The following is a 25,628-nucleotide window of genomic DNA, read 5'->3' as shown; positions in this document are numbered from 1 at the left end:
AGCCTGCGTTTGTGAAGTGGGAGAAAGGGCCAAGCAACCCTTAAGACTTTGTCAGAGATGATCCCATTATTTGGAGATTCTCAAGAGCCGAGCGGTGGGCTGGCTAATGCGGCTTTGAAGATCAGAATTCATCCGCAGCAGAGAATTCGGCAGCAGAATCGATTTGGCACAAGATAAAATGCTCCAGCCAAGATTGGAAATTAAGATGTTCCCTGCCTCAACCTCGTGCTTTTATTTTGCCGTCGTAACACTCCTAGTCCTGGTCCTTCGCGAAAAGACAAGTCTGTTCTCAGATGCTGAAACTTGAAACACGTAGTCAACAGTTTGTCTGGTACAGTGTGTGCTTGACATTGTTTGGTATCTACAACTTCTAAAAACAGTTAAAAATGCCCATCAAAACTTCTCAGAGCTGGATATGGCATCTTCAACTATTCTTGTTTTGTGCAAACAACAATTCAACATCCAAAGAGATTCCATTTACAATCATATAAGACAAGCTAAAACAGAAAAATGTCATATTTGAGAGGCTGAAACATGAAGACACAAGTCATGTTGCTAATTAATGCATCAAAAAAGTTTGACGTAAACTGAAAGAAAATGAAAGTATTAATTTTTCCAGCTCTTTTTAAATCACTTTTAGACTACTGGTGACACAGCAAGTCTGTACACAGTTTCTGAAGTAAATGCGCAAGACAGATTTACATAAAACTCTTGAGATGTTTAATGTTTAAAATTGTTTCTTTAAATAGATACAAGTACTATATATAGGATAGCGCAATGCAAATCTCGTCCAACATTGGAGTTCAACATAAAAATCTGCTGCCAAATTGTGCGGTTTGAACATTACTCCCAAAATATTGCCCATAAACAATATCAAGTATATAGAGTGCTGCAGGAATGATGTTTTCTTTTAGGGCAGCCCTAAAGATAGTGTCACCCTAGTTCCCTCAACAAAAAGCCCATGGGATTTTTCCACTGGATTTTAGATTATTGCAAGAAATAAGCTCTGTGGCAAACAAGTTTCTGCACAGTTTGTTCAGCAAGATAATCTTACACCATTAAGAATTTACATCGCTGTTATAATTTTTGAAGCCAGGGTTCTCCCACATTCTCATGGACATTTCAAAACTTTTCATGGATAAATAGTAAATTTTCCATCTTAGAAAAGCATGAGCATCACTCTATCTGCTGCATTTGCCAGTTATGGTTCTTTTCTACACAGATACACTCAGGAGAGTCTCACTCTCCATAACAAATGCTGCCACACTAAGTCACAAAAACACGCAACCTGTGTTAAAGGGGAAGGCTTGGCCAGTATTAGTCATAGAAAATGATAACGTGTGAGTTTTATATTTGTAACAAGCAGCAAATTAGTGATTTGACTTAATCTGCTTGACTTGATATCCTTCAATACAACAGTTGTTCATTGCAACATTGATTTGCCGTAGCTTCTGAAGCGATAAATGATAAATTTATCCTTGCGTTACATTATGTGGAAGGTCATCTCTGTAAGGTTAATGTAAAAATTACCTTCATCACACCCAATAAAATTCCATTGATTTTCCAAAACTTTCGATGATTTTTACTAATCCCATGACTTTTCCAGATCTGTACAACAAGATAATAATTACTTAACTTTTTCAGGTTTTTCATGACTGTGGGAACCCTGTGAAACATAAATGAAATCGCCAAACATAAAAAGCAAATGTGAGGCAATAAACTAACTGCACTACAGATGCATGCCTTTTTAACATCACTGCCCCATGAGCCTGTGAAGCCACGATTGGCACGACGACGTCCTGTAGTCTGATTTAGTCAATTGTTAGTTACCATCTTTTTTTAGACATACAAAAACTTCAAAATTCCTTAGTGGGGTATTTACTGACGCATTTCTGTTAACCACAGACCTTACTTCAGGCACTTAACACTCACTAACGAGGGACCGAAGTGCAAAAATGCTGATTCATTTCCACATTTTAGGACTCATTCCTGTACCACTCTACATACAGATTAAAAAAACAACTAGTGTTTGGTTCGTGTTTTGTACAGTTTCTGCTAATAAACAGTGAATTCATGTGTCTGTTTTACTAAAAGCTCCAAACAGTTTGATCAGCATGTCTAGACTTTGATGCTTAAAAACAAAATTAAAAATGATACAGGACATGGATGACTGTGCGAAGCAGGAACATAACCAGAGTTACCTCCAAACATGGCGCCGGTATACACATGTTCCATACAAAAACCTGCTTTACCGATTGCTGATTCCTTTTTCCAGGCTATAGCTACTAACAATGACTAGCAGCAAACGAAGGAATCCTGTGTTTACATTAAAAACATCTTGAACTACTTTATGAGCTCTACTTGGCCCTGTTGTGGAAAAAAAGTGGCTCAGGAGGAGCATCAACTAACAAGCAGGGGAGATAGTCATGCAGCCAACTGTTGCCTGGAAAAGCCATTTTGTTTCATAATTACACAAATGTGATAGGAGTGTTTATCTGCTACTTCATGTGTCAATCTGAAGAGCACATGGGTATAATCACACACCTGTCTTTGAGTTCTCCACATCATTTTATGCCTGTGTGTATACCTTTTTTTTCTTAAGACTTGTACAGTAAATGTGTGTTTGTCTCTTTGTGAAATTCAAATGTTCATTAACAGACAGAAGATGGCAAGCAATTTTTTTACTTTGTTGATCTAGCCAAAGCCCATTTTTTTAGCATATTTTCTAAAGATAATACCACGTATTTAAGCTCTATGTGAGAGTTGGAACACAACCCCAGTATCTCCCCCGCAGTCCAGTCAGACTGTTAAAAAGACAACAGTAGTTGTGTAGGCGACTTTGTATGACTTGTGCGTGTTTGGTGACATGGAGTTCATTTAAAGATGCATACTTTAAATAAGAGTAATGTGTTTGTAGAAACATCACATATCCAGAAGCAGCACTCGTGGATCTTCCACCACCGCTTTGATCTTGCGTAAGAAAGTTACCGCTTCTCTGCCGTCAACGAGTCGGTGGTCATACGTCAGCGCCACATACATCATGGGCCGGATCTCAACCTGCCAATGCAGAGAGCAGTTTTATTGTTTACTCTTGTAAACATGTGTGCCAGATTTGGAAAATCAGTAGAACCATGTTAATATGTAGCTCAGGTCTGACCTGCTTCATCGTCTTTGTTGTACAGATTTTTTTTTTGTTCATCTTAATTTACTGTAGTGTTTAATTCTTATTATTAAACCCTTTGAAACCTGGATCGACATCACTTTTCTTGTGCAAACACCTTCACTAGTATTTAAAACATTCAACATCTTAGCGGGGGGGGGGGGGGGGGGGGGGGGTCAACCTGGCTAGAAGCTGTATTATAATTATCATAATTATATATTTTTAATTATTTTACAGAATTATTATTATTGCACCTTTTTCTTGCCTTTTTTCATTCTTTGTTTTTTTCTTCATTTTTTTGTTTAATTTTTTAAAATCTTTATTTATCTTTTTTAAAATCAGACCTAACCTTTTTTTCTAATTTTCATGTAAGTTTTCTTGGACTTTTCAATTTTTTTTTGTTAATTTTTGGGTAATTTCTTCTGAAGTTGCTCATTGCTCTCTACCTAAGTTTTTGAAAGATTTTTCAAATGTCAGAAATTCACCCTAACATCAGCTCGCCATTATCGATCCTCGCTCTCCCCTGCAGCTGCACGAGAAAAACGGTAAAATGGCTTGTGCGACTTAAAAATTGTGTCAGAAATGGGATCAAATCATACGGTGTATTCCAAGCTAAAAATCACTCTTCACCGTTTTATTAGTAATACTATTATAATTTGTGTAATTGTTTCTTTTGAAATGCACAAACAATTTTGACACCTGTGTCTACAGACGCACAACTCTCACCTTGCCATTGATGGCCATAGGTCGGTCGAAGATGCCGTGCATGCCCAGGATGGCAGATTGGGGGGGGTTGATGATGGGCGTACCGAACATGGAGCCAAACACGCCACCGTTGCTGATGGTAAAGGTGCCTCCATCCATGTCCTCAACAGCGAGCTCATTGTTACGAGCCTGAGGCGACACAGCACAAATTATTGTCACATTTCCATGATTAATTAAATAAATATTGATTTTTATATAAAACTTACATAGCAATCAAGAAAAAAAAGAAAAATGTTAAACACCTATTAAACAAAGTTTGTTTTTTTTTACCTTTAACCCCAGTGCATTAATGGTTTTCTCAATGTCAGCAAAGTTCATGGTCTCAACGTTACGGATCACAGGTACAACAAGCCCCTAAACAAATACATTTTATTTAGGTGTATTAGATGTGACGCAGCATTTAAAAGCAACAGTTTCAATATATATTTAGTTTTCTAGAGCCAAAAGTCATACCTTTGGAGTTGCCACAGCGACGCTAATGTCTATGTAGTCCCTGTAGACAATCTCTTTGGTTGTATCATCAATAACTGTAGTGAAAACATTTTTTTGGCAAATAAAATCGGTCAAAATTTATGACAGCTGACTATGCTCACTGCAAAACATGAAGTGAATCTCCTTTAGGGAAAGTTTGACTCAGTAGAGTTGAGTCAGCGTTGTCTTACCAGCATTGACGGCAGGTTGTTCAGTCAGAGCGTGTGCTGCAGCCTTCACAAACGCTGACATAAATCCCAGTTTGATGTTGTGCTTCTTCAAGAAAGCATCCTTGTGAATGTTCCTCATGTCCTGAATGTTACTGGAGCAAAATTGAGGAAATATTAGAGAATCTGTTTAGTGAGGAGACATCTTTAAAAAAAAAAGAAGAAGGAAGTCCCCTGAATCAAATATATCCCATGATTGAAATATGATATATATAAGAACCAGGTTCTTCTGTATGGAGGCTTATAGTCCTAACTGGCCAGGGTTTAGACCAATGTAAATATTATAAACAAAGTAAAGCATAATCTTTGCAGTGGTTCACCTCATGTCCACCTCGTTGAAGGTGGTCAACATTGCGCAGGTGTTCTGAGCCTCCTTTAGCCTCTGAGCGATCCTCAACCTCATACGGTTCATCTTCACCTGAACACAAGCAGAACAAACTTTATTATTTCTAGTATTGTTGTAATAAAACAAAACATATCCATGAAACAAGTGTGTGTGCATGTGTGTTACCCTGTTTTCTCCTCGGCCTGCTGCTGCAGGAGGAGCTGGTGCTGGAGCTGCAGCTGTCGGCTTGATGGCAGAAACTTTATGAAGAGTAACAGATAGACATTAAAGCATTGCTGGTGGCCTGCTAAGATATACACTGCACAATAATAGTTAATACTTTTTGCACCATATAGATTCATATTCTAAAGAAGGAGGCATACCAGGTTTGGCTTGGACAGGCTGTGGTGGCACTGGGGGCACTGGAGGCATGGCAGTGGGGGTTGGAGCTGGAGGAGGTGGTGGTGGAGGTGGAGGGGCTGCAGCTGGTGCCTCTGCAGCTGGGGAGGGAGCAGCTTTGGCAGCAACAGCTGAGGAGACAGAAGTAAAGAAGTGTCGAAGGTAAGATAATTGAATACATTCTAAAATATTGTCTCTGCAGTACAAAACATAAAAAATCAAATCAGATATTCCCCAATTTAAAAATATTCTGATATTTTTTTACTTTATATTATTAAGGGAAAGTTAGGGGTTTTGTGTCAAGACAAAACTGCCTTTCTACTCAACACAGTAAAGTATCAAGAAAGTACTATTTTGGTACTGAAACTGAGTTATCACACTGCCACCAACATGCACAAAACTATGCCTACAAGTTTGTTTGCTTCAGTGTTAAAAATATATCTGATGGTAAACTTTTCTCACCTCCTTTCCGGAGTTTGAAGAGAGGCGTCCCTCCTTCTACCCTCCCTCCATCAGGCACCAGCAGTTCCTCAATTACACCGGCTGCCGGAGCGGGGACTTGTACTGAGGTCTGGAAGTTCAAAATAGACATTTGTTTTGTTCAGACCGGTGATTTTCTCACAATCTTCTTAAAGGGGACCTATTGTACCCATTTTTAGGTTCATGCTTGTATATTTTCTACTTGAACATGTTTACACGCTTTAATCAGTGTTAGAAATTAGCATCCGCCACCAGCAAAATGCTGGTAAAATATGCAAGTGGCTGCTAGATTTGCTTCATTTACCAGCCACAAAATCAATGGTAATCTATTGAGTGGCTGGTAAATTTTGGAATCCACTAGCCATAGTGGCAGGTTGACAGAATTTCCAACCTTGGCTTTAATGATCAAAAACACTTCATTTTCTTATACTGATTGGTCAGCATTTTTGGTGTCCCTCATCTCAGTGTCTTTCAGGCCCCTGGAAACACAGCCTTGCTTCATATTTTTTTTAGTGGCCACTTTCCACAGTGGAAAAAAGTGCCCAGTGGCCCAAAAGATATTATTACAGTGTAAGTCTATGAGCAGAGTGGGAACACTACTGTGCATATTTGGTGGCCTGTATACTGCAGAAGTAAAACTGGAATCTACAAAACAATTTGGGCTTTTGCTCTAGGCAAGCAATTAAATTGAATATAAAGGCTGTCATCTTGGGGTGCGGTATCTATGGCATCTCTGCACCATCATTGTAGAAACCTGTATCATATGTTTCCCTGATGTTAGCATGTAGCTACATGTAGCAGTGTAGGTTATGTAATGGAAACACTTGCAATAGCAAGTCTGGTACAGATGACGGTATCAAAAAAAAGATAGCCATTATCATTTTAACATCATATAGGAAATAAAATCATAACGTATAATAGGACCCCTTTAAGGAAAAATAGATAAAAATCAGAGATTATCTTACAGTTGAGGCTCCTTCTTGTTCATACCTTGTCAGTTTCAATTTCACACACCACCTCATCTTCTGTCACTGAGTCGCCCACAGCTAAACACAAACAAAGAAAGAGAGTATACTTTTATGTGCAGAGATATGATTACTACACAATATGGAACACTGACACCTGTGAAATACTGACAACATTTTACCAAAAATATGATAACTTATACTAACCTTTCTCCCACCTCACATCCCCCTCTGAAACAGACTCTGCGAACGCAGGAGTTTTGACTGTGACAACCTCATCCCCTGCACAAAAACCAAAACAGCTGCTGTTGAGTTAAACACTGAACAAAGTTATCTTCACACATAATGTTGAGAATTATTGAAAAGCATACTGTGAACAGAAGACGTCTTGAAGTATCTGATGTGGAGGACATTCGCTGATGATGGAAATTCACATCTAAATGTCAAGCAAAAAAAAAAACAAAAAGTATTTTTAGATAAATGCAATAGTACAAACCAAATGATCATGCTCACACAGGCACACATAAAACTGATTAAAACGTGGATGACTTCCTTATCTTTTTTACCTTTATTCCACACAACATAAAGCCCCTTTAAAATAAGGTTTGCTGCAGAGGTTTGCAGCTGATGGATGAATAAAATAGACAGATCTTGATAATACTGAAGAGTGGTTACTAAGCGGCATTCAAGGACAGACAACAGAACAGGAAAGAGCACTTACAGCTGAGAATTCCTGTAAACTAGCCGGCTGCAGACAGGGAGGCCTTGAGAGAAAAAAAAAAAAGAAAGTAAATCAACAACAGCAGCTTCTCTCGAGGCATTAACATGAGATACGAGTGGAGGTCCCTGAGAGCTGCAATTAACCACTTGTGGGCTCCTGAAGTCATCTCAGTCACTCAACAAGCATCACTTATTCTGCTCTGGATGATCTACTCAGAGACTGTTTATTCATGAGCAGCAACATTAAGACTGCGGTTTTAGATGTTGCATTACTGATGAGGTTCTCAAATCTAGCTACAGATGTAGTCTGTTTCACCAGAAGCACACTTACCTGATACACTTTGTCGGACAAGCACATTATTGGCCTGAAAAGACAAAAAGCAAAGCAGTAACAATTAGTTTCATATGCACTTAGTTGTATATATTTATTGTGAGTTTATTCTGGTTTTGACAACCCTTTATTGGCAGCTTTTAAATAAAATTAATGTGAAATTGATTAGTTGCCCTCATCATAATGTAATTAAAACATTGTGTCTGTTGCACTAAAACGCCACCTTCTGTTCTTCTAAATCTAACACAAATGTTTCACTGTTTATGAGCATATTTAATTTGCTAATTGAACAAGTTTATGTGAAGTGTACAGGGTTCTCACACATTGTCATGGACAAAATTTCAAAACTTTTCCATGACTTTTCAAGGACCTCAACTATTTTTTTTTTGGAATGCCTTCCACACCTGTTTTCTTTTTTATAAAAAAAGATTTTTTTTTATTTTTTTTTTTAAAGTTTTCTATAAAACATGCTTTTCTCATGACTTTTCCAGGTTTTCCATGACAGTGGGAAGCCTAAGTGTAAGTCTTCTAAATAAACTGACGAGTAAAATCTGAACCTTTATTGCTTTTCGTTAAACTGCTGGATTTTCCAACTCTGACTGTAAACTGTGCTGCTTTGCTGTGTGTTATGAGTCATGTGAGTAGGTATTTTGAGGGCAAAGCCTCAGTGAGGATGTCTGTTTGGCTCTGGCTGCTTTTACGCTGATGTTTTCTGGTGGAGTCGCTTGTTACCCAAACCTTCAGATGTGGGATGCCAGAGGAGGGTGGTGTTTTGAGAAATGGATCAAATCTTCTGATGTAAATCAAAGCTATGCATGCCTCCACCAAGATTCTTGATAGTTTGTAGCTCTGACTCACAAGAACAACTGGTGTTTATTATGTACCACTGAAGACAGAGTACAGCATTACCCTGGCTGATGAACAGCCAACATGTTTTGGTTAATTCTGACTTCAGTCCTCTTGTATGTACTTTTTTAATTCTGTACACAAGTGGTTTCTTTTATCAGAACTCTAAAGATTTTTTAAAATATTTTGTGCTGTTACTGATATGCATTTGGAGGGATGAGTAAAGTAATGCAGTACCATGTAGTAACAAATCCTGCCTTCAATAAATCAGTGCCTGAAACAATTATTTGATCTGTCAATCAAAAGTCCAAAGTCCAAAAGTACTTTATGATAATGAAAGTAATAATTAGTTGCACCCCTTGTTATACACTCAAATGCTTATTTATTAGGTATACTACCTCATATCTACCTTTGCTTATGTCTGTTGTTGCGATGTGAATTAATAATTTTATGCTTTGTTGAACGGTAATTTATTCTGCTTTTATTTTTGCATTTGTCTGTGCCAAACTTTTGTCTGTCTAATAATTGATATGTTTTACATCGTGATTAATGTTCTTGAACTTGTATCATGATTTTAGGCGGCCAAACTACCTGGCCGGGGACTACAAATGAAAACTAGCCTCCTAAGTAATTCTGGCATATTTACTGGAACGTTTATCAATATGCACTGTCCCTGAGAAATAAATACAATAAATATGTTTATTTTTTAAAAACAACAAAAACCCTACAAACTTATGATGTCTAATGCATCTGCCCAGCAACAATCCATACAGGTTATAATATTCTGGAGGTGTTGATTTAACTGTATGACTGTGAAGCATGTAGTTTGTGGTGCTGTTGAACTGTATTGCATTACAATGACGGGTGTTTCTGTTTTTAAGCCTACCGCTATTGCTAAAAATAGGGCGGACAAAATAACAGAAAGTACTTAATACAATACAACTCAACAGCACAATAAACTTCAGCTTCAGAAATGACCAAACTTTAAGATAAGTGTTACTAAAGAAACTGGTAACTAAGTCCATAAACCTCTTCTATTTTAATGAGGGGGGACTAAAATTCAGTTTATCTCAACAGCACCACAAACTACAGCCTCCAAAACAACTGTGAAGTTAAATCAACACCTTATAGGCCCTTAAGACAAACTTAACATTGTGACCTTCGTAAAGGTATGCTTTACTGCAGAGCTTTTGTTTTGGTCTGTATTACTTGCAGCCAAGTGTACCTACAGGGGTCCTACAACTTTAGACAAATTAGATTTAAGACTTTTTAAGACTTTTTTTTAATGCCTCTCCAGATGAAATTTAAGACCAATTTTACAATAACCAAAACTGAAGGATAATTTTGCCTGAGTGTTCATTGTAACAGAGGACATGACATTTTTGTCCTGTGAAAACATTAGATTATCTAAACCAAGTGGAACACATGGAAGACATAGAACATATTATTGCATAATTAATCTATTTGGTTTACCAACTGAAGTGGGAATACATTTTCTGACTGGTTTTCTTGGCAATTTTGTGTTTTTCACTCTCCATGTGAGATCCTATGGTCTGGATTCCCACCATGACAATTTAAGAGGAAGAATTTGAGGATTGATTTAACCAAAAGTACATGTTCCCACTTCCCACTGAGATTTTACAATGCAACATCTGAAAACATGGTCCATAAAATCCTACTTGTCATGTCAATTTTAATTTTTTTAAAAGACTTTTATTAATTTAATTCATTTTAATAACAATTAAGGCCCTATTTTTAGATTAATGAATTCAATGCCTTTTATGAATTTTAAAGATCTGCAGGAACCCCAGTGAACTGACAAATGATTTGATGTCTCCTTATCCTTATGCAGGTCATATTCAATTCGAAACACTTAAATTAGTCACCTTGAAGTATAAATAGACCCTGACAAGAAACAAAACTTAATGCTGTCATGATCTTTCACAGTAGCTGGTGATTTTAATCAACTCATCCTTCAACTCCAAGCATGTAGCAGGATCAAGGACAAATTTTATTTTCTTTAAACTAAGTTTAGAAAAAAAAACCTAGTAAATCTCCCTTCTACTTTCTTCTAACTTACCTTCTATTATGATTCAGGCTCATCCAATACCCGCTTAAAGCACTAAAGAGAAAGCTGAAGCTTGTGAGGGCATGTTATCCCCTCACAGACAGCACATACACTGACATCTATTTAACACGGCATGGGCTATTTCTGTCAGGGCAGCTCCACACACCTCAGTCCGACAAACACACGACACCATAACATGTTAACTCTGCCCTGTGTAGACTGCTTCGTGTAGTGACCAGTTTTTAACAGAGAAGCCAATACTATGGGACAGATTATAGTTTCTTAGCTTGTTAGCTAGCTTAGGGAGTTTGTTAGGTCTTGCACGCTAAAGCTAACTTCACATGTGGTTTTTAATCTTGAAATAAAGCCCACTTTTAATAGTGAAATACTCAAATGTGATACTGTTCAGCTGAGCTCCTTGTCTGCCTCTGAAGCTGTCACAGTCTGTCCTTGTAGGCGAGGCCCTGCTTCACAAGCTAACGGCTGCTAGCCAACAGCTAACTGTGTCTTGTTTGAATCAGTCCCGACCGTTTCAGAGTTAAAACACAGGCTCAGTTCACTGTTTTCCTCCAACCTACCTGGCTCACCGCCGACAGAGAGCGACCAAGCGTCCGGTATGCACATCTGGACCGTGATAACATAGCGCTGGCTGGCTTGTGTGTCTACTTTGACAGCAGTTGGAGGAGCGGGCCGGAAGTTCGCTGCTTCAGGGCACGAGGGCGGTCCGAGTGGGAGGAACCACTGCGGCTGGATGGGCGGGGGGAGCCGGAGTCCCCGACGGCGGGAGATGGAGCTGGATAAAAAAAATAATACTGAACATCATGAATTAAAACCTGAGAAACATCGTGAGTAGGTCAAATAAAAGTTATTATTTCCAGGTTTTAAAATATTAACATTAATTTACATGTAACTGGAGTGTACCATTGCACATTACGGTCCAGATGTGCATACCGGACGCCTAAAACATTTTTATAGGAAAGCTTTTTATTTTAATGACCTATTTGCACATTTATAATATGTAAATTTTGTGTTTATGTCCTCTGCACTTTAATCTTAGCTCCTAACATTGTTTTGTTTATTGTATTTTTATATTTCTTTGTATATTCTTTGCACTTTGTGAAGCACTTTGTAATGTTGTTTAGATAAGTGCTATACAAATAAAGCTTATTATTATTAGCAGTATTATTGCCTGCATTCAGTAGTAATCGGTACTAATCATAGACTGTATATAAACATCTAACATAAAAAATAAAATTTAAGAAAAAAATAAAAATATAAAACTAAAAAAAGATAAAATAATAAATAAAATAAAAATAATACATAATAAAAAATATAATATAAAAAATAATATAATAAAATGAATGTCTATACAGTCTATAGTACTAATGCATACTTTCTAATTGTTCATTGGTACAGATACTTTTATTAACTTGTGAGAATGGAGGGGGTGTTGGTTTAAAGATGAAGCCTTCATTTGAATTAATGAAAGTGATAACAAAGGGAAATTTTTATCATGTTTGGCTATATTTTTTTTTATTACATAAATGTGGAAATAGGTTCCTATAACATGCTAGGGTAGGAAGACTCATATATTTATTTTATTTTACCTTTTTGTAATTAACAATGATATGCTTTGTTATGTTATGTTTGGGATATGTATGTTGTTGCTGTTGTTTGGTTGTTGTTTTTTGTGTGTTTTTTTAAAGATGGTTTTATTTTTCATATTTAAGGGTGGATTTTTTTCTTCATATGATGTTTAATTAATCCAAAGACTTCAATAAAGTTGACAATTTGAAAAGAAGAAGGTAAGGGGTTAGGGTTAGGGTTAGGGTTGGGGTTTGAGTGTCTTATTTTGGTATTTTGGCCAACTTTAAATGGCCATATTTTATTTTACTGCCTTTTTTTTTTTTTTTTTTTAAATGCCCCTGAATGCATACCGCCAAAACTACACCATTTATTTATTTTATATTTATTTACCATTTATTTTGTCAGAAACTTTAAAAACAGTGGGGGGTTAGAAACATTCATTGAATTTTAAAATTTCTGATGGCCCTTGAACACATTATGTGGGACAAACGCTTCTGTCAGAAAAAAAACATAATAAATCTGAGTTTAAAGTAGTGATATTTCATCAATATAACTTTATTCTACATGTCTTGTTTAAATTTTCCCCAAAAATAAAGTGTTGGCACTACCCAACCAGTATGCATGACAAAAATGAAAAATCTGAGCCTTTTTTTCAACTCCAGGATTTCGTCTTCAACTTTTAAATTTCAATCATCAAAGGGTATGGTTTTAAAATAATAACAACTAATTTATAGTGGAGGGAGGGTCATGCATTTTCCCCAAGTCACTCAGGGAGGCGCAAGAAAAAAATATTCCTAGCTTTAGGGAGGGTTCTGATAAATAAAGAACAGTCCCTAATTTTTCACTTTTCAGCATAAAAAATTATAAAAAATATAGATCTAATTGAATAGTATTCCTTATATGGTCCATTTAACAGTGGTTTGCCCAATTTAGATAACATATTTAATGTTATTATGTGCGGGTAAGGATTGGATAGGTTGGCATATTTGACCACACCTCCTGTTTCTCAGAGGGGCTCTCAGCTGGACCACGACAAGAACCCGACTCACTCCTCCTGCTGCAAGCTCCAGACCTGCAGCCTCATCGGGTCCTTTTCAACAGGCAACAGGTGGGTTTTATAACACTGCATGTAAATGTGTATTTTATGAGCTACATTTTTTAGTTTTACTCTGTCATATGTAACTGAAATGCAAGTTGTTCATCTCAACCTTTGAATCAAGTCTCAAATTTAAATATAGCACCGCTAATAAATAAATAAATTTAAAAATTACTTCCAGAGAAAACAATTTAAATATTTGAAAAATATTCTCTCTCTGCTAGTTTTAAAAACAAACAAAAAAAAAAATTGATATACCAAATATAGTTTGGTTTTCATGTGAAACACTGTGCTTACAATGCCCTTATTGTAAAGTACTTTGTACTGCATTTTTTTAAAGGTGTTATACAAATAACATTTATTATCATTATTATTATTATTATTATTATTATTATTATTATTATTATTATTATTATTATTATTATTATTATTATTATTATTGTTGTTGTTGTTGTTGTTATAATTATTAGAAATACTTTTATTTCAGGTCACTTGAATAAAATAATTAGCCAGAAAAATACTGAATATTATTCTGATTTTATTTGCAAGGCAATTCAGATCCACATTTGTGCAAATAAACAAAGTTTTTGTTTGTTACTGTGACTTCTCTAAGAATTCCAAGAATTTGATCTTAGATTTCTTACAACACCCGCATTATATAATTAATGCTGATGTTTTTTTGTTTTTTGTTTTTTTCTTTTCAGCTTCCAACTCCGTCTTGTGTTTCCAACTAAAGTATGAATCCACGTGTTTGGAGCAAAGGTATGTATTCCTCCAGCAGCATTCACCTTGACGGCTGTACTGAAGATCATCTCTCCTCTGTTCAACCAGACCCCATGCTGTCAAATTCAGAAGTGTCAGGTGTTTCTGTGTCTTCACACAAAGACAGACGAGACATAAAAATACTACCAGATAGTTCTTACTACAGCAGCAGTGATGCTGGTTCAAGTTTGACCTCTTCCAGCCAGCTGGAGCTCAGTCCGTCCAGAAACAGCTTCACTGGACATCTACCCACGAGAAAGCACTCGTCTCCTGCATCCAGTTCTTGCAGTCACCATGAATGGAGCTTAAACAGCGGCCATCAAGCAAAGCGTGCCAGAGTAGAAAACATCATCAAAGGCATGACCAGCTATCCTGGTATGCACTGCACAGATGTGTGGATGAATCAGGAGTCAGACGGCATGCAGGAGATTGAAAAGATTCAAGATCAGGAGCTCATGGTGACAAGGAAGCAGCTTGAGGTGCAACATCACCTTAGACAACTCAGTACTGGAGTAACCAACACAACAGACAGCAGTAAGGACGAGAAATATCCCACCCAGAACGATTCTTCTGAAACATCTCCATTTACAGATTCATTAAGTGAGTCTGAAGGCAGATCAAGAAAATATCAAGGATGGAAGAAGGTGAAGCTGATGAACTACTTCCAATCCAAACCTGAGCGGATAAAGCTGATGGCAGATGTTTTGAAGTACGAACTGTCCAGAGCTGTCAGTAGGAGTGTTGACTCTATTTTCAAAAGCATGCCGATCCTACACACATCGCCAAATGACGAGGGAAACATAGAGACTGGTTCACCTCCTAACTCATCAGCTGGTAAAGATGATAAATTATCCTGTTGTGTGAATGCAGAAATGCAAGTCCCAGATGTTCAGACAGAAGCTCTGTCTCTGGTGGTGCAAAAGCCCCGACTGGAAAGAGCTGACAAGTTGATCTTCCAGTCCAGATCAAGAGCTCGTCCCAAACTTCCGTCCCCTTCGGCTGTGACTCCGCTCTGCGTGAAGATCAAACGTCTGAGAGGAATCACAACACTGCCCGTCATCATGCCCTCAGATGCTTACATGTTGAATGCTCTGAGGTTGCAAAGTTCGACACACGTTGGAATTCGGTCAAGGTGAGATCGAAGGTCAACTCCAGATCCACTGTGTCGGTGGATCCCATCCTGTTGGAGAGCCTGTGTCTCCCTCATGTCAAGATTGAATCAGATTGCCTGGTTAAAAACAAGCTGTACATGATGAACGTATCCTTTACAAGCTTCTGTGCAGATGTAGTCTTCGATTCAATTCTATTCAATCTTTTGTTATGTTTTCTTGTGGCTTTAAGAAGTAATCAGCAGTGACAGAAAATATCTTTCCTCATTGTTGCTTCTCAAACAGCTGCCTTTACATACCTGAAATTAGTCTTCTTTTGGCTTTCAGGGATCCAAATAACCACCCAGACTGTGTCAATAACGTTATCACAATACTTGTCTTTCTCTTTAAAACCCTTTGAAAACTCACCTTTCACAGACATTTAAAACTTCTGAAACCTGAGCAAATTGGTTTGATTTCTCTTAAAATAATGCAAAAAAATGCAAAAAGCAACTTGGCAGATTGCAAGAATTAGGAGATGATGGCAAGAGATATTACCTGCAAAAGAAAAGGAAGAGAGAAATGATCAAAAGAGAAAGGGCAAATGTCCAGAAAATTGCAATTATAACTATTACAGTCATGTATTTAAAATTATTGTATGTAACTTGTATCACTTTTTTAGGTTTTTTAAATTTTTTTGGAAAGTTGCTAATTGCCTTTTTACTTTTGTTCTTGACAGAAATCAGACCAGGGGTCTGACCAGATACTTCAAATGGTTAAAAAGGCTACATCTTTGCATTTTACAGACTCAAACAAGACTCAAAAAATTATTAGATTTCTTTTTTAAAGGGAAAAAATGTCTAGAAAACTACGTTGATAAAGAAAATTGTAGTCTCTGTATTTGTCCGAGTTGTAATAATTTGTCTAGTATTTAGTGTGTTTACCTTTAACGCTGGTGCGTTTAGGAGGGTCTGACCACTAACCATCTGAAGAAAGCGAAGCTTATGTTTTTTCTACACTCGCTACCCGAGCTCGCTGGTGCTGAAGATGTGTTTCCACGAGGTTCAGGTGAGAAAATACATGCAATACATGTTGAGCATGGGTGCAATTCTTTTACACATTTGTGTCAGTCTAATGTGTTATATTTACAAAACATGACTTAATTTTACTGTAAAAAATACAGGTGGATAGCATTCACCACTATTTTGGAGTTTATGTATTTTGAATTAAATCATAGATTTTTTTTTTTTGTGCTTTCGTATGGGAAATCTATGGAGGACGAAAGCTGCCAAATAAAAATTAATTTGCCACTGAATAGGCCTTTTTTAAAAAAACCAAAACTTTCATGCAGATTATGACAGTATTGAGCCCCACGTTAGAGTTGAACCTAATAAAAATTCAAATTGTCAATTAATCTATTGATTGTTTTCCAGATTAATCAACTACTTATTTGGTCAATAAAACGTCAGAAAATGGCAGAAAATGTTGACCAGTGTTTCCAAAAGCCCAAAATGGTGTCCTAACATCTTGTTTTGTCCACAGCCCAAAGCTAATTAGTTTACTGTCACAGGAGTAAAGAAACCAACGAATATTCACATTTAGGTGAGACCATATATTTACACATTCGCATCATTTTTATAGGTTATATTTTTTTTTTCCAAAAAGTTGCATTATTTTAATGTGAAAAAAATTAGATGTGCTGCATTCAGTACAATCTTGGAAAAGTTGCTGCAATTTTATTGCTGCAATTTTATTTTTTTATCAGTCTAAAAACATATATGGTTTAATGTATGGCATGATCTCAAACCAGTCCTATGAAAAGAATCCATTAGACAAGTTAATAGTTTTTGCTTTTTATTTGTCAACAGATCAGATCCAGATTAACAACTTTAAATCACCATTGAATTTCTGTTTGAAATGCAAATCATGTAAAAATGGTGACAAATAAAAATAAATTTTATTCACATTTTATTTGCTTCATATTTTTAATACTGTAAAATATGTTTTGGAGCCTTACTCTTACAATCAGACAAATCAATTACAGTATGTTAACTCGCCTACTTTGATCGTCTCACTAACCTGTTGCTGCGTTTCGTCCTCAGTTCACACGCTGCATCACCTCTCAGCTCATCAAGTGGTTCAGTAACTTCAGGGAGTTTTACTACATCCAGATGGAGAAGTTTGCCCGGCACGCTCTCGCAGAGGGAGTGGTGGACGTCAGAGGTCTGACTGTGGGGAGAGAATCAGAACTTTTCAGAGCTCTCAACATGCACTACAACAAAGCCAACGACTTCCAGGTAAACTGACACCACACTGTCATCCTTATTGTGCTCTCAACGGACAAAATTCTGCTGATATCTGACTGAGATCAAACAGAATTTTTCATTATGTGCAGTCCAAAACCATTCACTGTTGTGAGATGTGATTGTGTGTGTGTGTGTGTGTGTGTGTGTGTGTGTGTGTGTTGCACTTCATATTTCTCTGTAGTCTCAAAGCTTAATTCATTTCACTGCTTCTCATTATAACTGGTATAGATTATAGTGGCTTTACAAGACTATACATGTGAACTGCTTAAGTACAGACGCTAAAAAACAAACATAATAGTTTAAAGGCATGCTTCGATTTAGGCAAAGTTCCTGCATCTTGTGTCTACTATTGGCAACATTAGATGCATTAATGCATGCAGATGATTCAAACATGATGCATAAACCACAGAAATTAATTGGGTTGCTAGGTGGCTAATTTTTTAAAATGTATCCAACTTATTAAAATTGGTATTTATATTCAGTTTTAACATTTAATTATTCTTACAAAACACCCACTTTTGAAATTAAATCCACTATATGGAAATTAAACAGTGACCTTATTTCTAATGTTGACTTGGAGATGACCCAGGAGCTTGTAAATTTTAACTTATTATTACAAATACATATGGTATGGCATGTATTTTACACTCCAACAGGCAAAACTTATAACACATATTGAAAGGATTCACTTTGACACTGACTCAAGTGTTTGAACAAGTTTTCCGCAGGTACACTAGGTTAAATTTAAAACTTTAAAAGGCATTTTTAATACCACACAGAATGCTGTTTAAAACCTGTTTTATCATTATACTGAAAAAAGTACAAAAGGATGACAGAAAATTAGTAGTGATGATATGGCCTACTCATTAGGGAACTAAAATAGTTCCCAGCAGCTTATAGCAATAGTTCCTAATGACACAGACAGAATTAATTAATTATGTTTTAATTAAATTGGACCTGGATATGAAAAAAACCCACAGATGAATGGAGTAATATTTTAAATATATACAAGTTCTTTTGCTAAAATCAACAATTTATCAGTCACTGAGCACCACAAAAGGACGAAATATCCCCCTTAGGAGTTTAAATCTTTTAGTTTGTTTGTGAATAACATCTCCAGACAGCCTGCAATTAGATTGAAAACATTCTATCAGTAAATTTTACAAAATTCTAAATTCTATTTGACTCATTTTATCAGACTGCCTGCAGCGGCAAAGTGAAAATATTTAAGACTTTATAAATGAAATATAAAACTTTCAATACTTTATAGGGCTTTTAAGAGACTTTTTGGAGACGTGCAATTTTGGATAGGATTCAAAATGTAGTAAAAATGACAATTATGTGATTATACTCTGGGTGAAGCACCAAAAATTCCAGAACACCAAAGAGAGTAAACTCCTTTTTACTTTAGTTCATGTCTCAGGTTCAACTCAGGATTATCACTGTCAATTTCAAACTGTTTAATAGATTGCACACATGAACACACCCAGCAGTGGTTTTGCGTGTGGGAGCTGAATTCAAACATGCAGAGAGTGCAAACACTAGCTGTCCTCTTTGTTTCAAACAGGTCTTCACACAACTTAAACAGTAAAAGCTAATTTGAGAGTTGGAATGAAAGTCTGTTGTTTCCATGTATGATGCTGTGGCCACAGCTCTTTCAGACAGTCAAAAGCTGTTGTTCCAAAATGAGGCCCAGGTTAAAAATACTCCATTATCCATTTAAAGGTTGGTGGAGGTGCTCAAAATTAAAAAAAATTGTCTTGAGGTGGGAGATAAGGCCTCAGCAAACTGTAGAATATTTGCCAAATTCTGTCATAACCTGTGTCCAAAACTGAGCACATCAAATATCGAACATAGAAAGGGTCCATCCTCTGGGGAGCACAAATGTGTGCTCAAGATTTAATAAATGACTCATTAGAGTCTGATATTTATAAATGCCACAGGGTCATTATAGTCCATCCATCCAAGTTATAGTCTTAACTTTAAAATAGCTAATACTAATTTAATACTTAAAGAGGTGCAATGTATTCACTTGAGATTATTTTTTTTTAGTTTTTCTGAATTAGCTAAACTATTATGGTGTGAATTCTCATATTTCTGATTTTTAATCTTATTTCTTTTCCACTAATAATTGATTATTAGCATGACAATGTATATATATGTGTGTGTGTGTGTGTGTGTGTTTGTGTGTGTGTGATATATATATATATATATATATATATATATATATATATATATATGCCATTGTTGTATTTTTTTAAATATTGGCCTTAAAAACCAAGTCAGGCTCTAGTTTTCAGTAAGGATCGTAATTTCATGGGTAGGGATATTTGAAGAATTTGGTGCTAAATAAGATTAATTTAAAAACAGTTTGATTGCAGCTGAGTTGTACCTTTCTGTGAAGGTTTAAATAATAGAAAGATGAGAATTATGTAACATTACTGCACCACACTGACGCAGTGTCTCCTGTGCTTGAGGGTATTTGTGAAGCTGACTGTACATTTGAGAGCAACTTTTAACCTGGAGACACAATGCTGTTGACACAACCACCTCCTGTACTGCTTGAAATAAAAAATATAATAGTTACAAGATACATCTGTATAGATATCAAAGTACATGAAAACAGAAAAGACCCACTGAAGGTTCACATTAAATAAAAATAAAAGCAGAGTCAGGTGTAGGCTGCTGCTGTGAGTACTGTAGTTCTTTTGTTAATAATTTCAACTAGTTAAATATTGTTCTTTAATAATTGTACTGCCTTTACTAAAAAATTGTCTTGTTACTTACCTTCATTTTCTGAGCCTGATTCTGATTAAGTAACATAAACATGATGTTTGTAAAGGGTCTTAATGTTTCTAATCTTCACAGGTTCCTGACAGATTCCTGGAAGTTGCTGAGATTACACTGAGAGAGTTTTACATTTCTGTTTCAATGGGAAAGGATCGAGATCCATCATGGAAGAAAGCGATCTACAAGGTGATCTGTAAACTGGACAGTGACGTACCAGCTGAATTTAAAAGCCAACGCTCTGGATGAGAACCAACCAGGAGACATCAGGTGCCACAGTGGTCATTGTCACAATGTGGACTTACTCGTGCCTTGATTAGCAAACTATTAGATTTAAATGAAGAGCATGCTATAATATCAAATAGATCAGTGATGTACATGGCTGCACATCTCCAGTAGGGCAGACTGATGTCTGAGTTCATCAAAGGCATCTGTTATTGTTGCATGGTGAGGTAGTTTGACACAATATTATTCTGCTATATTAACCATATTATATAGCAATAACACATATTTTTTTGATTGTGAGTCAGTTTTATCCGTGAAATACAGAAATACAGAAAACATCTTTTAGAACAAAACAATGTCCACACCACATAAGAAAAAAAAGTTTAATATTCAGCATATGTTCATTATTATCAGTCTGTATGTATGTACAAGAGATATACTGTACAATAGAAATTACATGAATTCTGAAATGAATCAGTAAATGATGTTTCTCTGTTGTTAAAAATAGCAGCGTTTCTGTGTCTCGTCCATACTTACCATGAGGATCCATCCATCCACTGTGGCTGGCTGTCGAAGGACAAATCAAACAGGTCTTCATCAGTGCTTCTGTGTGTTTGGTCTTCATTGATCCTTGTTTTGTCTTCAGTTACTCCCGTAAAGGCGTCGATAATCCATCAGAAAATTCCTCATGGGTGAAAATTTTGGACCCTTTGTTTCACACGTGCAAAGGTTGTAAATATAAAATTCATATTAAAAACTGAACACACCTGCTGACATTTTAGCCCTGACTGTCAGCATGACTTAAATTACTGAAAAAACTCAAAAGCAATGCAAAAAAACTACATATGCACTATTTTGTTTTTAATGAACTTGCTGTCAACGGTGAGTCAGAAAAAAAGTCAAACAGGCAAGTTCTAGAATATTAAAGCAACATCATGCAACCTTGTTAACATTAAATAATGGCTTAAAAATAATTTTGTTAGTATACAGATGTGTTAAAGGGAGCATGGCGCCTTTTTCTTTTTTTAAGAATCGTTGTCAAAAAAATCTAAACCCCAAACACTGCGAAGAATACATGAAATACATGTTGTAATTGAGAGTAATTGAGAAGTAGAGCTGCAAACTGTCCTCCTAACATAAGCAGCAGTGATCTGCCTCCCGACAAACAGGCAAACAACCACAGTCTGACAGTAAAGTGTACATCTCTGCTAATATCCAGCATTACCCATTCATTTACTTAGTTTGGGGAGTTTCCACAGTATCAACATTTACCAGCATATTGATTATTTTTTTAAATAACTGAAAATGTATAAAATTGAATTGTACAGCTGCGAGCAACGCATCCATCAGTCCCTTCTTCACTTCATTTGGACTGTTCTTCCTCAGTTAAATTAATGTAATGGTTAATTTCAGGCTTTGGTAATGTGCAGATCACGTAAACTAATAATCAGCTGAATGTGGTACAGGTTAATTTTTGTATCTACTTTGAAAGTAAAAATGCTTCAAAACAATGGCAAGATTTTTTTAGAAAAAGAAAGAAGATAAAACTAAACACATCATTTTTGTCATGAAAAGCCACCGTAGGCTTGACTTAACAAGGATGTATTCACTTGAGCCCCGATGTCCCCAGTATCGCTCACTTTACTTCCCTTTCATTCACCATGACAACCTCGCATCTTTCAGAGTTCTTGACAAACCCTTGAAGCTACCAAACCTGCGTGTGATAAACACGGAGTACAGTGGTTCATTTCAGCCCTACAATCATGAACTTCTATAACATTTCATTTTCTGACACTCAAACCCATTCAGCCCCCCCCCCCAAAAAAACACATGCATTTTTCTCACAAAAACAGCCTTATTTCAAACTACAAGGGTTCTTAAAATTGGCACCTTGTTCTCGAGTGCAATTTTCTCACAATATTGTATATTTCACATTATTTAATTGACAAAAAACTAAGATAAGGACAAAATGTGCCACCATCAAGGGACTGGGGGCCACAGAGGTGTAAAACTGGGGGTTCAGATGCCATAAATTAAAGAACGTTTTAAACTAAAATTTGTGTAAGTGCAGTGAGTCATGTAAATTTTCTTCATGAAAATGCTCCACGACACACATTTCACATCAGCATTTACTCTCTTTCTTTCATTCTCCTCATTTAACCATTCACAGTGTTAAACCTGTTAACAGTCCTCCTTAAAGGGCAAGTTTTATATTTTTCAACCTTATTTAGTGCCTAGACGCCTGGTGGGTTTTTGGTTTAACAGTAAGGTCTATCTTTCCAGGGATCCTTTCCATAATGTTCTCAGATACTTAGAATAATAATATGAGCCTGTCTGGCAAAACAAGCACTTTTGATGGACGTACACTGACGATGTAGCTACTTTGCAGCCTGCCAGAACTGTTGCTAAAAATTTGACCAATTTCAAAAAACATTGTTCTTGATAGTCACCTACACACAAAAACATAGGAAAATTGGCTCCATGATAAAAAAAATACACAACCTACCCTTTAAAAAATGTCACATTGGCTTAAAAAAGCTTCACTGATTTATTTCTAGCACATTCCTCTTAACTGTTGTGCAGGCAAACACACTTCAGGCTGTAAGCCTGAATGCAAGAAAGACTCCCCAGCTTACTGTAATTTTGTGAAATATTTTATTGTGTTTAATGCATGGGCACAGAAACAGTGCTACAGGTAAACAGTACAGAAGCATAAAGAGTAGAAAACAGCGGGAGACATGACTGAAAACAGAATGCATGACCAGAAAAAGCACAAATTTATAAACTACAAACTGGTCAGTGAATAACCATAGGGCCTGTTTAAAAATAATAAGAAACAAAACATATACTGCATCCTTATCAATGAAATAACAAAGAATTTTATAACTATCGGTCGATGAGCCTCTTATTTCACCACAAGTAAGCTTCAGTGTTTTCACAGTCTGGAAACCTGCAGAAAGAAAAAAAATGTTATTGATCCTTTGGCCGAAGACATATTTGTTTGTGATCAAGGTAAATTTTAATCTGCCATGAAAATTCTTTCCCAATGAATTCAGGTATATTCAGACATCATGATAGCAATCCCTTTATACTGTATTTGTGTCATTACAGAAGTCATTACAGGCGTTTTTTAAAATGTGATCACAATCAAACTTAGCATTTTGAAAAAACATTTTATTCACTATTTATTGCACTTAAGCGCGGATATTAAAAAGACAAGCCATTTAGAAGAAATGGCTTGCTGAACAAGGGTGAGCTCGCATTCAAGAAAAACATCAAATGATTAAAAGTGTATTAGTATGAAAATATTTCAAATGTGACACTAGTCACCAATTTTATTTAAAACACAGATCTGATCAGTAACTGCTGACAGCCAACAGTAACACCTACACTAATCCTAACGTACAGAAGAAGAGGAGCATACATACCTTTACATGAAGGAAAAAAAGGAGATATCTTCTTAAAAATACTTGGTACGGTTAAGAGCTCTTTGTGCCAGCTGTCCGCTCTCGTCTGTTATTCTCTCCCAGTCCGTTTGACCCACCACAAAGCCAATAGCGCGTTTTCGATCTGCTTCCTTCTGCTCTTCGAGATCAGCCCATCGAACCTTGACAAAAAAAAAAAAAAAGGGTGTTGCGTCATGACCAGCAAGTGGGAAAAAAAGTACATCACTTAATCAGTTACATTATTTAATATTATGCAAATGGTGTGTTTCAAAACTAACGTGGAGTACCTGGTTTTGCAGTATTTAGTATTCAATACAGTATTTTTTTTTTTAAATACAACCGAAGCAAAAGCTCTGTGGTACAGTGTAGTAATTTACCCTTTTCTTTCCTGGTTCCGACATGCGTGTGGCATAGTCGTCTGGTAACTGAAGGTAGTCCTCCAGGTCTCCCATGTCCTCACGTTTCCTCTTTCCGCCGCTCCCCAGACCGTCCAACTTGTCTGTAGAAATGGAAGATCGCTGCTGTGGTCAGTCCCATGAAAACTTTAACCTCATCATCCTGACATTAATTTATCAGTGAAAAGTCATCTAGTCAAACAGCATTATCTGTTTTAGCGACGTCCTGTTTCACACAGTCACGTTCACGAACATCTGACAATCACATCAACACTACAGGTTTTCTTATTCACTTCCCTTCCTCATTTGCCCAGCGTGTAGAAATTACCATTGACTGTGGTAAAGATCCATCAAGTTTTTCAATAATCAATGACACAATATCATCAGTGCAAAGTGAGAACATCAATCCATAAATGTATATCAGATATACCTTTATTTTGAAATTCCAATGGCATGACAAGCAGCCAGGAACAAGATGATATATATTCCCCTCTCGGGAATAAATCAGTAGTGTGGAAATATTTTTAATTTCGGAGAAAATGTGTGAAAAATGCCACTGAGATAAAACACTCAGGAAACACAACAAACCTGCCCATACTTCCCACTCTAGATTGCAAAACTGTTGCTTTCATTACGGCAACATTCGCTGAAACATGCGGTTCTGTCAAAAGATGCAGTGACTTAAACCAACAGTGAGTACGAAAAAGTATAAATAATACACGTAATGTGTTAAGCAATGAGCCGAGGATGTGTCCGTAGCCGCTAAGCTAATTTATGAAATGTAAATAGGCTTAAGCTAATGACAGTGACTAGCGAAAAAACAGCTTGACAATTATTGAAATTGATTCAATACATTGTTAAATGTTCTTGTTGTCAAGCCATGTTTTATGTATGTTAGTAATATGGTTATTTCCAAATGCTTATGTGTTGGTTTATATTTATTTTTGTTCAAAAGTAAAAAGAAAGGGGCAGCTTTTTCTCTAACTGATTATGTAAATATATTTTTGTGATATTTTATGAAACTTTCACTATGTCCTGACCATGGACTGTATACAAAGATGGACAACATGACAGTTCCCCCAAAGTATATCTTTTCAATCTTGAACGCCCCCTAGTGTCCATCTGCAGTATAGATCATAAAGTCCGCCCCTTCATGTTAGTGAATGGGACACAGGCCAA

At 36.4% G+C, this 25,628-nt stretch overlaps 3 protein-coding genes across 5 annotated transcripts in view; 1 reads left to right on the top strand and 2 right to left on the bottom strand.

The window, feature by feature from the left end:
- Positions 1–697: 697 nt before the first annotated feature.
- Positions 698–11,479, bottom strand: LOC121955220 (dihydrolipoyllysine-residue succinyltransferase component of 2-oxoglutarate dehydrogenase complex, mitochondrial-like). The gene is made up of 15 exons (XM_042503070.1): positions 11,336–11,479; positions 7,844–7,877; positions 7,514–7,556; positions 7,164–7,228; positions 7,000–7,074; positions 6,818–6,873; positions 5,810–5,918; positions 5,332–5,478; positions 5,135–5,208; positions 4,944–5,041; positions 4,588–4,718; positions 4,379–4,452; positions 4,196–4,279; positions 3,887–4,054; positions 698–3,057 (listed from the first exon to the last, which is right to left on the bottom strand). The coding sequence occupies exons 1-15, from the start codon at positions 11,396–11,398 to the stop codon at positions 2,923–2,925; spliced, it is 1,356 nt and encodes a 451-aa protein (XP_042359004.1). The 5' UTR covers positions 11,399–11,479; the 3' UTR covers positions 698–2,922.
- A 2,698-nt stretch (positions 11,480–14,177) lies between these two features.
- Positions 14,178–20,632, top strand: LOC121955219 (prospero homeobox protein 1-like). The gene is given in 6 exon segments (XM_042503069.1): positions 14,178–15,189; positions 15,192–15,460; positions 16,256–16,297; positions 16,299–16,358; positions 17,393–17,587; positions 20,465–20,632. Coding segments are annotated over 6 exon segments (1,746 nt in total).
- The window catches only part of ylpm1 (YLP motif containing 1), a 30,363-nt gene continuing 22,180 nt past the window's right edge, over positions 17,446–25,628 (bottom strand). For 2 of the 3 annotated variants that reach the window (XM_042503066.1, XM_042503067.1), the window contains exons 19-21: positions 24,432–24,553; positions 24,037–24,215; positions 23,250–23,558 (exon numbers count right to left, since the gene is read on the bottom strand). In XM_042503066.1, the coding sequence (XP_042359000.1) occupies positions 24,069–24,215; positions 24,432–24,553 (269 nt within the window). In that variant the 3' untranslated portion in view covers positions 23,250–23,558; positions 24,037–24,068. Of the gene's footprint in view, positions 17,520–23,249; positions 23,559–24,036; positions 24,216–24,431; positions 24,554–25,628 lie in introns of those variants that run through there. The other variant, XM_042503068.1, reaches the window with a different exon arrangement.

This window comes from Plectropomus leopardus, chromosome 16 (assembly GCF_008729295.1).
Source record: "Plectropomus leopardus isolate mb chromosome 16, YSFRI_Pleo_2.0, whole genome shotgun sequence".
In the NCBI taxonomy this organism is placed as follows: domain Eukaryota; kingdom Metazoa; phylum Chordata; class Actinopteri; order Perciformes; family Serranidae; genus Plectropomus; species Plectropomus leopardus.
The sequence above is the reverse complement of the archived record's forward strand: the minus strand, read 5'-3'. Positions and strand labels throughout refer to the sequence as shown.

Excerpts from the sequence above, each read along its gene's own strand:
- LOC121955220 (XM_042503070.1), bottom strand. The coding sequence starts at position 11,398 with ATGTTATCACGGTCCAGATGTGCATACCGGACGCTTGGTCGCTCTCTG. Across the intron at positions 5,479-5,809 it reads CTTCAAACTCCGGAAAGGAG|CTGTTGCTGCCAAAGCTGCT; the intron begins GTGAGAAAAGTT and ends CTGTCTCCTCAG. Across the intron at positions 5,209-5,331 it reads GCCTGTCCAAGCCAAACCTG|TTTCTGCCATCAAGCCGACA; the intron begins GTATGCCTCCTT and ends CTCTTCATAAAG.